The sequence below is a fragment of the Anas platyrhynchos genome, chromosome 1 (genome assembly GCF_047663525.1).
Source record: "Anas platyrhynchos isolate ZD024472 breed Pekin duck chromosome 1, IASCAAS_PekinDuck_T2T, whole genome shotgun sequence".
Lineage (NCBI taxonomy): Eukaryota > Metazoa > Chordata > Aves > Anseriformes > Anatidae > Anas > Anas platyrhynchos.
Window position 1 is genome coordinate 187934613 of NC_092587.1, and position 14401 is coordinate 187949013.

Consider the following 14401-nt stretch of genomic DNA (forward strand, 5'->3'; position numbering starts at 1 on the left):
GGGTGAGGTGGTGAAGATAAGAGGTGCAAACTCTACTGAGGCCACGTATGAAGTCCTTCACATAGTTCCAGAAAGAGAAATTTGTTCTCTTCCCAAGGAAACTCCTTTATAGTACAAGAAATCAAGAGACAGCATCTTCTGTTCTATACCAAGAAAAGCCTGGCACAAACGCTGTTACAGAGGTTGAAACAAGCAGGAGACATTTGGCTTGGAAAAGAGCAGGCTGATCTTAAGAGACAGAAATTGGTCTGTGGCCATGGCATTATATGAGAACACTCTCTTAGCAGTGCATTCAGCATTGTAACAGAATTTTATAGACACTGGAAAAAGCTTTTGATAGGACAGCAAAGAATGTCACTTGCAAAATAATGGGGTGTTATGGACCCCCTCTAGAAAAACAGTTAAGAGTACAGAAACTTAACACAGGCAAGTTCACATTAGCACTCCTTCAAACCCACTTGCGAGAGGGGTAATATCATGTAGTCTTCTTTTACTCCACTGTTTCTTCCTCCTTTCTTTCCTTCCTTTATTAATTAATTTATTTTACTGGATAAAGACTGGCTTGATTAGAAATAAGATTACATTGGATCCGACCACAATTACAAAATACAGGTTTCATAGACGGTATCTGCTTCAACACCCACATACCACAAAATTATATTAAGACTAAGATTGGAAGAAGTAGCTGGAAATGTTGGTTGGAAGAGGGTAAAACGGAAGAGTTAATACATGAGGGCAGGTGACACAGCAGGTCCTATGGTAGTGATTTCCATGCACACTGAGAAGGCCAAAGAAACAGTTTCCTCTGAAGGATGGTGGGGTGGGCTGGCATCTGTGAGGAAAATATCCTTACTGGAAGTGGGGACATGCACGTGACTTTTGTTCTTCAGAAAACTGTTCATGTCTTACAACAAATGTGATTGACAACCAAACTTTACATCTTTAACACGTGTCAAATCATTATGATTAAGTGAGTTGCAAACATGAAGTAATACAAAGCAGCTGACGAAGACTTCAATTTAATATGGTGATATCTACACTGGATTTTTAGATAATAACTGATCTTAATAGACAATAAAAAAGTGCTTATGCAGAACAAAGAAAAATCTTTGTGGAAGGAGAACTGAAAATGGGTCCACCACATCTGAATAAACTGACATTATGTATAGGACAACCTTCTAATGAGCCTGTTGGGAAGCAAGGAGGAAGACCCAAACCATCATGAAGAGGAAGATATGAGCACTGATTTCATCTGGAGTCAAATTAAACAATGTCTCAAGGATAAAAAAGCACTGAGGATAATTACCAGCAAGTCTTCTACTTCCCTGAAATAAAAACGTGACTGGGCACACAGTATTGGCACACAGGCTCTTTGTGAAGGTCTATGAAATTAACTTCAGTCCCCAAGTAAGGAAGACTGATTGTATAAGGAAGAAAAGAAAATAAATAAATAAATAAATAAATAAATAAATAAAGGTCCTAGCTGAGAAGAGTTACATAATATTATGCTTTGCCTGCCAAAACATAGGAGGATCAGAAAGGGAGAATTAGCTTATCTGAAGAAGACAGTGGTACATAATTTGGCTGTGACTAAGTCAATGCATGTAGGACATTTATACCAAGCACAGTTTCTAAAAAGCAATAGAAATTATATTATGTAAAAAGCATAAAATAAAGAAATATTTTTCAAGAGCACATCTGATAGAGAATATTTTGAGACACTGTTTCAATGTTTATACCTACCCTCTCTAAAATGTTTGGAATAATAATAGTTTTAATTAAAGCTATACTTTATGTAGGAGGATCTCAATAAAATGAATGAATTACAACACTGCAGAAATGCTCTTTTCACCTAGACTTACTGCATGCAATGGTAAGATATACATCCAAGCCCTCTGGCCATGGAAAAAAATCTACAGTACATATTTTGCATATCACCATAATTTGATGGTCTGTGATTTCTCAAGAAAACAGAAATGTGAGAAACATGTTGACAGTTCAGTCTAATTCCAGAATTCTTCTGACTATGTCACAGTTGCTACTTGTGAGTATTACAAGTAAAAATAAATTTCCCTGACCTAAAGAAAAAGAGATTTATTTTTTTTGCTCTGCAACGAAACCCCTCTGCATCACTAAGCAATATGCAGCTAAATTTGAATTTATACACTCACTGTTGTCCATGATAGGACATTTGTGATTGTGTTTTTAAGAGACAGATACTGATTTAATAAAGCCTACATGACCAGGGGATAATTTGAAAAGATCTCTCCTGTGATAACAAGAACATACAATGCATTAAGGAAAAAATAATGTTGTAGCCCTCTGTTAATAGCTACAACAGGACAAGGTCATCTTTGGACTACACCACCTGGTCTGAGCACCACAGCAACAGCTTTGTAATACGCTTGATCCTCTGTCCTAACCAAGAAGCACAGCCTGACTTTCATGCCTCAGGGTTCAGACCAGAATAACTGAAAAATCATACATAGAAAAATAGAAAACAAAATTGAAGTGCCTTTTCTGATACCATTAGGTAGGACAAAAAGTACACAACCTATTAAAAGTGTATAATCATTGGGAAGAAAAGGTAACAGGACTGTTTTATATACTCCACTGCAGTTGGGACTTGATTTTAAATTTCCTGATCATTTAAAAAATGTTTTCTGTTTTCAGTCTCCATGTCAAACACACTGAACCATCAAGATACCTTGTACAATAGCATTTATCTGTTTTCAATCACTAATTGTCTTTTTTGGTCCTTGATAGATAAATTTTATAAATCGTAAACTTCAGACACTAATTAGCCATTATCTCCTCACTTCAGAACAAACTGTTCAGCTGCAAGCTCCTGAGCAGGCCTGTCCAGCTTCCTGATAGCAAGAGGTCAGGTTATACCCCTAGTACTGAGTCCAGGGTCAGGTGACAAAACCGTATTGAAGGTGAAAACTCACATCAAGGCAGAATAGAACCAAGCTGTGAGCAACCCATGGAGGGCTCTAGCTGTTTAAGAACAGAGATAAAAGGAAAACAGAAGTCTTCTGGTTTCTATTGGCCGATCTGTAAATTATGTGCTGCGTGGAAAACGTACTGAGGACAATGTTGTTTGATACTTCTTCATCCAGGTTCCCTGCCTCCAAATTCAGCTGCCTACATCTACACAGCTGCATGAGCAGGAGCCAAGTTTCCAAGATTTCATCAAAATTTCAGAAAATCCACAACTTCCCTCTTCTGCAAAACAAGCTGTGGTTGTAGGTTGCCAAATCTCCACATCTGCAAAGCAACGAAAATGTCTAAGGGACCTCACAAGGACCTCATGAGAAGCCAGGAGCCAGGACATGAATTTGCACAGAGGTACCCTGTATGGGTGACATACCATTTATTTCTGCTCCCATAACCATGGGTAGCAGAGCCAGAGCTTGTATTTCCTTCTTTGCTTGATACAAGAGTAAGCAGAACAGAGCATAAACTAAGAAGATGGTGCAAGTGACTCTGAAAGACATACAGTGAAGACACAGAAGGTCCAGGTGCACCTTCTCTTACCTCCTGCCATTTCATTTCCAGAGAAACTTAAGACTGCCTTGGAAGTAGTCTCTTCAGTTCCCTTCTCTTTATGTGTTTATTAAACACACTGTTATCTTTTTTCCATGAGGACAGTAGCAGCACTCGACTTTTTCAAAGCCCAGAGACCCATCTCCAGCCTCCACACGTTACACCCAGTCATTCAGGAAAGGCTTTTTTTTTTCCTTCTAGTTGGCAGGCAGCTTCAGTTGTGCACAGATTGGTGACAGTTTGAGACAATTTTCCTCTGATTTTTTTCTTCCTGCTCTCTGCACTGCTGAGGTTTCGCCCACCCCACTCAGCTGGGGAGCGTTGCCTGCCACAGCATGCTTGCAGCCCAAAACCAGACGATACAGTAACCTTGCTCCGGATCTCCAACACTTTTTGTCCATGCTGCTTGCGCAGTAGTTGACACATCCATTTCAGGTGAGATGCTATAATCCAATTCTTGCCAAAAATCTTTCCCCTCTTCCTTCCAACTTAACAAAAAAATGAAATAACATTTTCATGGTCTTGGTCATCCTGGAATTTTCTCACACCCTTTCTAGGAATACAAAGAGGATGTCTTTTTGCAATCCCATTCTTACACATGTGCACAGTTGTAAGAAAATGCTCTGAAGGCACATCAAGCAAATAATACCAATTTTCAAAATTCTATAGCAATGTATTTATAGAAATTACAGAATTCTGTATGCATTTTACACTCCATTACAGAGTATCAGGTAAATAACACCAATTGTTCTTTTTCACCCCTTCAATTTCTCTTCAAGTGAATTATAGTGCTCAGAAGAGATACCAAATCAACAGCACAAGGAAATGAAGGCTCCTGTACGTGCACGGCCAAGGGGCAGTGGCAGTGCAAGCCTGGCTTTGCCAGCTCAGCTGTCTTCAGCCCTGCTTCAGGGCCACTCAAGGAGCCAGAGGGTATCTGTACCCCTCCAGCCCTTGGCACAGTAGCCAAGCAGCACCCAGGGTGTGTAGGTTGTGCCCATCCTCCGCCAAATAAATAATAAATAACTCATTTTATACAAGTGACCGAACAAAATCTGTTGTTCGCTATTTGAGCCAGGCTGGATTTGGCCCAGTGAGGCTCCAGTGAGTGGTGAACTGCCAGCTCCTGGACCATCCAGTCTCGCAATAACGCCTATGTTAAATTACATGTTTCTATATTTACAGAAAGTCACTATTTACACACCATTATGGGTTATTAGAGTAAATTGGTTACAGTTTATTTATATGGACTGCCATAAACTCATAACATTTTTCTTGGTTTTAATCCTTTCTTTAGAAAAGTACAAAAAAAAATAAATAAAACATGTTAACGAGTAGTAATGATTTGCCTATGTCTAAAAATCCAAATCAATTTAACATTAAGACTCAAACCATGGCCTAGTATCCTGGCCTCGACTCCTAGTATTTTTAACCTTTGCTATTCATTTCCCAGCACATGCAAGATTTTCTGGAAAAACAGAGTTGCAGCTTTCCTTCCCTCCCTCCTCGCAGTACAATTGTTCTGTTTAACACTGAGCCCAGCACTTCCCAGGAGCTTGCTCACCTGTTCTAGGTCCAGCAAGTCTTTGTGCCTCATCGTCCAGCGATTCAGCACCTGGTTAACCTGCGGCACATCTACATGCAGGTTATGAAGGGTTACAAACCAACCCCCGGGCCGCAGGTTGGGCTCAGATTCCTTGGCAATAGCAGTCCCTAGGCAAGTCAGTGTCTGACTGCATCTTACAAATCTGCTCACTGAATTTACACGTCTTTATCATTCAAAACCAGTTATAACAAAATGCCATGTTTTATCGCAGGTTGCAGGTGTCTCCTGGTCGAGGTGTGGCTTCTCCTCCCGTAAAGCACAGGAAGGTCCCACTCATTCAGGACACCAAGCCATGGGTTATTCCAGAACAGATTCACGTTTCAAATAATATCTGTTTATATCACACAGACAGGTGTGCATTAGAGCAAAAACAAATCAGGATTATATAATTACGAATAGGCTACAATTCCGGCTATGCCAAAGTACATTTCCACCCAGCCTCGATGCCTCTGATGGCAGCATCGTGAGCCCTGCAGGCTCCATGGCAAAAGCTATGCTCATTTTAATGGCAACAAGTTCAAACCCTAAGGGATGCAACAGCTACAAAATGTATTTATTATATGGGGTTTACATGATTTTTCTCTCTTTTTTTTTTCTCCTTCAGGACACTGGGGGAAAAAATGACTTCTATGTGTTAATTCCCAAATGGTAATTGCTCATCGACGTTTTTGTGTGCTTAACATAAAATGCTACAATTCCTTAAATATTACATACTGTCATTTCACTTACAGGTCATGAATATTTGAACATACTTTAGGAAGAAGGGAAAAAATAAAAACAAGTCTAATACTTTCCCCCCATAGTCATTATTGATAGAGATTTATTAGTTTCATTTTGCAAGTTTTACTTTAGGAAGGGTGCTAATATCATGTATTATGACAGTCACACTGAAAGCAATTTTCCATAAAAGATGTTACAATGACCCCTATGGAACTTGTATAATTTCATAGTAGATAGTCAAGTGCACAAATAAACATGTTTACAAGAGTGATCCTGTTAGCCTGGTTCTTGCCCTCTGAAACCTTTATGTGCTATTTGTGGAATCTTAAAATTAGTACAATTGTTGATATTACTTATGTTGTTTCTGGCATTTTGCTTTAGGAAGAAAAAAAAAAAAAAAAAAAAAAAAGCATATTTATCATTTAGCTTTGGTATAATCTGCAATAGGTTTTAACAAGTAGAATATATTCCAACCCCTATATTTTCCACAGCTGTGAAGTTTACAATGATGTAATAAGTCACTTTATCAGAGAGGAAATATTACAGACACAGAAAAAAAGTTGAAGACCCAGTTTTCTTTTTAATCCTCTGGGGGTAAGCTATGAAACAAGCAGTCAGAAGAGTGAGTACTCAGTGTCATGAGTGGTGTGCATACTTTTACAATAATACGGGCACAAAAGAGATTGTCGCCTTTAGTACATGAGGGTCACTAGAATTTATTATTACCTTTTTATTGTTGTTTTTTTTTCTTTTTATCCATGCACCTTTATATTTACTTGCATGAATTTACCACAGGTTCATAGTGGCCTTTGCCATTTTAATGCTTACAGAGCCTAAAGCTTCCAAAATGCCTATCTGGCCTGTACATATTTCATTAAAAATAAACTCTATATAATAAATAAATATATAAAATAAATAAAATGTTGCCTTTGGAATTTCTATAAATAAATTTAACTTTTTATTTTTTATTTTTTTTTTTACTAAGAGGTCTTTGCTTTAAACTCAGCAGGGTGAGACCCAGCGAGCGATTAACTGAAAAGTCTCTTGTCTAAGTAAGACTGCACCCTCCATGCCTTTTGTAAATGCAGCGTACACTTGAGCAGGCCACCAGCCAAAAATCCCGATGAATCAAAGTATGGCAGCTATGCTGATATATGACGAAGTACAACTGATCAAAAATTTAAAAGCGTGTCCATTCCCCAGCATGCATCAGGCCATTCTCCTCCTCCCTCGGCTCCCCTCTCTCTCACTCCCATTCACGCTCTCGCGTCCTCTCGCGCTCGCTCTCACTCACTCTCTCGCGCTCCCCCTCTCGTACTAAATCAAGCGAGTGGGCATAGGCTCTCCTCCAGGAGGACAAACCTTTAAGTGCAGAACAAAATCAGCATGTTCCATCCAAGCCTCCATCATACATTATGCATGCGACAAAGTTTGGCAACAGTGGAGCTGATGTGATGACACAGCTAATCAATAAGAACCCACCGCATGAAACCTTTATAGTGGTTACTTTTTAAGGGCTCAAGTGAAGGAATTGTCTTTGTCAACTTTGGCTTAAAATATCCTTATATAGTTCAGGTACTTTCTCAGGGTCCACTGGTCTAGGTAAAAAATGTGTAAATTTTTGATGCCGTTTAGTCCTAGTCCCTTCTCTTGGAGTCCCATCTTTATTTAACGCAACGTAGTATCGTCTTCCAGTGTCCACGTGTTTATATAGATTTGATGAATATGTGTTATACCAGTTTTCTTCAAACTGCTCTCTGAATACACACTCCTGGGTTAATTTTTCCTATGAAAAGAAAAGAAAAAGTGGTAAGGAGCTAGCCACAAAAATAATCTTTTTTTAAAAGAATCGATAATTTCACTGCTCAAAATCAGCACCTCAATGCTCAACTCACAGAATGAACCCTTGCAATATTCCCAATTTTAAATAAATAAAGCCATATTGCTGGGTATTTCATAAAGCATTCACAAGGGTGGATAACCATACGTGAAGCAAAAATGATTCTCCAAAAGCTTTGTTGTCAAAATCAAGACAGCACTAACAAACATGAAAGCAGGTATTTTAACTTCTGATCATTTCCAAGCAGCTCATGAGACATTACTGGACTTGTCAAAGCAATTTCTTGAATCATGAGTGCAAGTACTTGAACAAACAGGCACTACAAAAGGGAACCATCACTTTTTTGCAGGGTGGTAACATCTTTAGGGTCTTAAAATCTCTATATCCTTTCATTACAAGGAATACTTAATACTTAATGCATCTCATTCATTACAAAGGATAGATTTTAATACCCATGATTTGGTTTATTATTTGTGCTGCAGAACCACAACCCACAGGAGCCTCAAACAGGAGCACAAGCCCCAGGTGCTGAGATGATCAAGTTAGGTGAGGAAAAGCCCTCCAGGGTTTACAAGGGTTGTCCTTGTGTGTGTCCTCTCCTACAGAAGACACCTACTGAAGGCATCAACCATTTCATTGGCTCCCGTGCCATAGACTCCCACTCTTTCCAGTTTACCCCCTCACTGAGCCTGCACATCCAGCCTTTTGGTCTAAATGAACAGGGTTGTCTTAAAAAGCAGTCACCTGATAACCTGATTCATTTTGAATGAATTGGGCAATGCTCACACAAGTGACTGAGCAGGAAGACTGGGGAAAAAAAAGTGTTAGCCTCTAGCATGGAAAAGCTGATGGAAAGATGGGAAGAATACGCCTGCAAATAGTCTTATCAGCTTGCATAATATATATATATAACTATATGCTGATAATTTAATATTTTTATGTAACTAGCATTGTCACTCAAATAGCACTCATATCTACTAAATCCAGCTTCCAGTTGAGGATCATCTCCTTATTAAAACAAAACTCCACACCACACAGAATTCTGTGCATGTGTCTTAACAGAAATTAAAACAGTCCTTCTAGGTAGATACACAGAGAAAGGAAAACAGAGATCAAGGCCCAGGTGCAACAAAGCTTTTATGGCACCTACACCCACAACCTGAGCACAACCAAGGAGCCACAGCTCAAACTCCAGTTCCTCTGAGGAAACCACCATCCATGGTTTACACCAGGAGCTTCACAAAACTTACCGTCGCCTAATCTTGCAACTCAACCTGGAGCTGAAAGTATTTGGGGGATCACCTCTGCAGCTCAGGACTCACAGTTCTCAACTTTTTCCCAAAGCAACCTGCTTTGGCACAGAGATTTTCTCCTGTTTCAAGACATGATCAGAAATGCTTTCTCCTTGACAGTGCCAAGACACCTTGGCTTGCACCGCATGCCCAGTGGGTTTGCTCCACTGGCGTGAAACGGGTCCAGTGGGAGGAACACCCACTGACCATGAGAGCCCCTGGTACCACAGTGCCACATCCTTGGGGTGATAAACCACCTTGCTGGCTGCATGGCAAGCATGATGCTCCCCGGGAGGGGTCTGCACCCCACCGGGGCTGGGGTCCTTTTTGGGCCCCTATAGACCTCATAGGAGTCACCCAGGAACTGTCCCAGATGGGGAGAGCAAACAGCTGGAGCTCCCCCTACTAACCAAGGACCGGGTTGCAAAGTCAGGGCCCTTCTCAGTGCCTAAATATTTGGGATTGAGGTTTGTTTTCTTTTCTTTTCTTAAACTTAAGCTGTGACAACTCTGATAGGCTAGAAAGGCAGCAAGCAAGCAGCTCCTGACTCTATCTGATGGGTGTTGGGAATCTCGTCACTCCTCAGGAAGGAGAAATCTCCTCCAGGGCTGGGTGTGGGGACGTTGAACACTTGCATATTCACTACGGCGGGGGCTCTGCATGGATACAGGTGGCTGTGGCGGAAGAGAAGATGGCAGCCCCATTCCTCCCAGCATCTCCAGCTGTTCCACCAGCAGATGTCCCTCCCTGCAGGCTCAGCCGAGCAGAGTGCACCAAAATGTGAGCAGGTCCGCAGAGCTGCTGCATACAATCATTTATGTCACGTTCTGACTATGACACTTTTACTGCGTGAGGTAGGGAGGTTGTGGAGTCTCCGTCCTTGGAGATTTTCAGCCGTGGTTCTGGAGAAGCTGCTTTAGGTGTCCCTGCTTGAGCAAGGGTTGGACCAGATGGACTCCAGAGGTGCCTTCCCACCTCAGCCCCTCTGTGATACTGTAAAGTAGCTCAAACCCAGTAACACCCCATGCTGTTTATAGAAGGAAAAGAGAAACATATCTGTTTATATTAATTCTTCATCTGTGGGCCAAATCCTGCAATTAGCTATTGATAATTGCCTCTGTATGCTTTGACAGCTAGAAACAGCAGCAGTAATGAATACCACCAGACATCTGCAGCAGCTGAAAGTTAGGCACATTGCAGTAGCTCCTTGCACAGCCTCAAAGTATTAAAAAAAATATTCAGCTGCTATGAAGATCATCTTTAAGTACAGCTCCCATTAATATTTTATTTTGCATGATGTTTAAAATCACTTTGTTTGCTTTAATGCAAAAGCAGATGCTAAGAGATGTTATATGCTGGGTCTATAGGTCCACCGGGGAAAGAGAAACTAATTCAAATTGTTTTCCTGCTCTCAGAAGGCAATAGGATCACATGACAAGCACTGCAGAAGCACTCCCTACTAAAAATAGCAACATTTTAGGAGGATATTTCAGTCCTGTCTTGAATTCATTAATTATTCACTTCATCTGCATTTTTTTTAGCATCATCATAAATTTCTATCTTTGCACACACAGTACTTCCCCGTGCCCTGAAGGAGAAATTTTAAAATAGCCTCTCTTTATCTGGCAGGTTTGATCAATTATGACAGTGCTGTGGTGCACCTAGCTGGCAGACCTTGAATAAGGGCTTACACTGTGCCGCATGCTGGCTGAGTTCAATGGATTTCAAGCTCACAAGCTGCATCTTTATTTTACAATTTCATCCTGTTTTTACTTTTCATCCTCTTAAAGCTACATCTCTTTGGGCCTTTATTAAAATTCTAAGAAATTCAGGTACAGACAGTAGGGAAATACTTCAATAAGAACCACAGAGAACGATCAGGATGCAGGCTCAGATTTGTAGGTACACTAACAACCACACTTTCAGAGATGTGAAATAATTTCTTTGGAAATTCATTAAACTGTTCCCTTTTGGTACACCTAGAAATGCTGGTTGTAACAAGAGACCACTGAACAAATCTATGCCAGTGACTTTGGATCAGGCCCCAGGAATAATCTGGGGAATAAAATCCCAGCATATCCTTTGTTCCCAAGCCCTGGAAACCAAACGATGATGGTTTAACTAGTAGCAAGACAGGCAGGATCTGAAAGGCACTAGCACACTCACCTGTACTAACACAACATGACTTAACACCCATTTACACTCATGCGTTGAAGACACGTGCGTTTTATTCAGGCCAAAAAATGAGGATAATACTGGGGTGAGGCTTGTCCATCCCACCAACACACACCTTCCTGCCTCACCAGCTCAGGATGGGAAACCTGCTACAAGCCTTTTACAAAGTCCCTACACACACTGTCAAAAAGCAAGATTTAGACCTTGAATTTAACAGTTTTCCATACTTCTAGAATCAACTGATTCTCTATCATTTTTCCAGTGCCAATATTTCGTTGCACCACGCTTGATGCCACCAGACGTTTGTGTTGAAGGCTGACACAAATACCAAACATACCCAAGTGGAACAGTAGTGGAAAGCAACCTGCATTCCTGTGGAAGGGGAGGCTGCCTGCCCTGAGCAAATCGTTCAATCCAGGGACCAAATAAGGAGGTGACCTGAAAATTATATAAATCAGATGTTGCACCACATAGCACATGTTTTCAGTGAGGACTCTTTAAAGAGTATTCCACTATAAAGCGATCGAACCCTATTTTACTACATTTACACACTTCACCTGTCTTTTTAAGCTTTTATTTAACTCAAAATGTTTGAATAATCGAACTGTTCAAAGATGCACAAATCAGAAGGACAAAGAAACCAGGGTGGATTTAATTCAGAAGTCTGATAACATTTGATCAGGGCAGGTAAGCCGAGAAACCCTTTCCCTTCCTTTATTCTCCAGCAGCTAACTATGGAGCAAAATAATTATATTATCTAGTTGCAAGTAGACTCTTAAAGAGCAAGATAGCAAATTAATAGAGTTGCAGTCATCGCAATGAAGGCTTTGCCATTGTCTTTAAAATAGATATCCCTGTGAAGCAGCTAACTGGAAATAAGTGGAAATGGGAAAAACACTGCCCGAAGGATGGTTTCATGGCTTTAAAGGGTGGTAAGACATTAGTGCTGCTTCGTAAAATGAAAGCACAGAACAGGGCCCTGTATAAAACTCATTAATCTTATTTTCTTTAAAAAATAACCTAGCAGAGCCAAACTACACGTATTTCATAACTTGACAAAAGGAAACCTCTTCTGACCATCATGCCTTTTACCACAGCAAAGAGGTTTCATGTTTAGCCAAGTACTCTATACCACATATAGTTTTACTTTATGTAAATGACTACACTGATTCAATATAGACACCTCACAAGAAAATGCCTAGTCCAGAATTCCAAACAACTATTAAAGAGAAGTGTATCTGATGCAGTCAGCACTTCCGACGTATCTACTGCATGTTATCACTGTGTTAAACCACCCTGTCTTAATAAAATCACGTTTAAACATATTGTCTCCTAAATAAGTTCATGCAAATCCCTTATTATGGCTATATGACATTAATAAAAACTGCATATGTGGTGAGAAGAAGCAAGCAAAAAATCCCCTGTTGCCTCTGAAGTGGTTTTCTTTGCTCCTCTGCCTACAAACACATGCATTTTACATATGGTTGGCCCTTCCCACGCCATAATGCAAACAACCTCTAGAACACGCTATCTTCAGCTAATAATTAACATTCATCCAGAGTGGTCATAAATAAAGGTGCAGTTTAGCATTTGGCCAATGCTTTGTCTGATCTCCCGTGCTAAGCTGAGAAGTCTCTGGCTGCAAGGACTATTTCCCACCACGATCAGAAGCCAAATCCCAGTGCCCAGGCAGCACTGCTTTTCCTTCAAATTTTAGCAGACAGCAGTGCAAGGCAAGCACTGCATAGTGAACACCTGACCTAGAGACTGTCACAGAGCTTTCTCTGAATAGTTTCTTTTCGCAGTCTTTTTCAGAACTTTGTTTATTTAATATTTTGACAGAACATGAAAAAAAAAAAAAAAAGTCTGCAAAAAGGACTAGTTGGCTTTTTTGGGTGTTTGCATCAGTGCTTCTCCATGATCCCTCAAAGACATGACTGGAAACCCTGTGGGGCCAGAAGAGAGACCTAGCAAACAGCCAGGCATCCATGCTGCCATTCTCATGCATTTCGTATTCCACAGCACTTTTTACAAGACAAGAGAAGTTAGGCAAGGCGGTCATGGCAAAACCACAGTTGGGCAATTGCATTTTCCCTTCCTGAGGTCACCTTGTACTTTGGCATAGATGGAGTGTTCCTCAGCTTCTCCTCCCAAATTTTTAATTCATTCGTATAAGGTTTTTATCATACATACACCCCCACTAAAAAAAAAAAAAAAAAAAAAAAAAAAATGTTTTATACTGCTACCATGAAGCAGTTGTGAGAGTGCTTAAAGAAGAATATCTTTCATACAGAAAGTTTGTAAGACCTGGCAGAACCTTGTCCCCTTAGAAGTTGTATTACAACAGGCAGCTACACAGACACAGAAAATGTGGTGCCTCCATATCCTGATGAAGGCAACAAAAAAGAAGAGCTTCCTGAACAAAGCAGATTTCAGCATCAATAATGAAATCTCAGGAGATGTCAGTGCAGCAGGGACTTCATCACTTCTCCCTTTTGCCCCATTGCCCCTTTTCTCCTGCTCCCATGCCCTCCGCACCACCCCGGACCTCCCCTGGATGGAGCAGACAGGGATCCAGCACTATGTTATCCCAGCACAGCAGGGAGCTCTTTTGCCATGAGCTGCAGAAGCCAGAGATGCCAATTAGGCCTCCATCCATTTTCACCACCGCCAAATCCGCAGCTCTTGGTTTTAGGGGTAGCCACTCCTTGGAGGTTTGAAGTCTGCTGCAGCTGTCAGGCTTCATGCATGCCCTCCCCGGACAATGGAGCCATTAGAGGAAGAGCAGCCCCACAGTGCCAGAGCTTGCATCTGCCTGCACAGGCTGCCTACCAGCAGCCACACTCCTGTCTGCAAAGATTTGCTTTAAATCTGCCCAGCCAAGCAAACTGGAGGAAGCCTCGGTGCCACCTCAACACCTGGGGTCTGCTCCCCCTTCTGCTGGAGGTCAGGACAAAATGCCAGGGAAGGGCCTGGGGCCCCGCACACTGTCATAGTGCCTCTCCTCCAAGAGCTGGAGAGTTTCCCGCTCTGTGCTACAACAGCACAACGTCAGGAAGAAGTCAACTTCTCACAACCCAGCAAACAAGCAGGTGTGTTCCCCTCCCTCCCCGCCAGCAGGACTGGACCCATACCGTGCCATTTACTATTCACACTTCTGACCTCTATTTTATTTTTGGTTCCCCTGGCACAATCAAGAACTGCAGTCATCAATGTTAT

At 41.1% G+C, this 14401-nt stretch overlaps 1 protein-coding gene across 3 annotated transcripts in view; it reads right to left on the reverse strand.

Moving 5' to 3' along the window:
• Positions 1-5957: 5957 nt before the first annotated feature.
• Positions 5958-14401, reverse strand: part of FGF9 (fibroblast growth factor 9) — a 28012-nt gene continuing 19568 nt past the window's right edge. For all 3 annotated transcript variants that reach the window (XM_038175265.2, XM_072032677.1, XM_005031210.6), the window contains one exon: positions 5958-7661. In XM_038175265.2, coding sequence (XP_038031193.1) covers positions 7416-7661 — 246 coding nt within the window. In that variant the 3' untranslated portion in view covers positions 5958-7415. The remainder of the gene's footprint in view (positions 7662-14401) is intronic.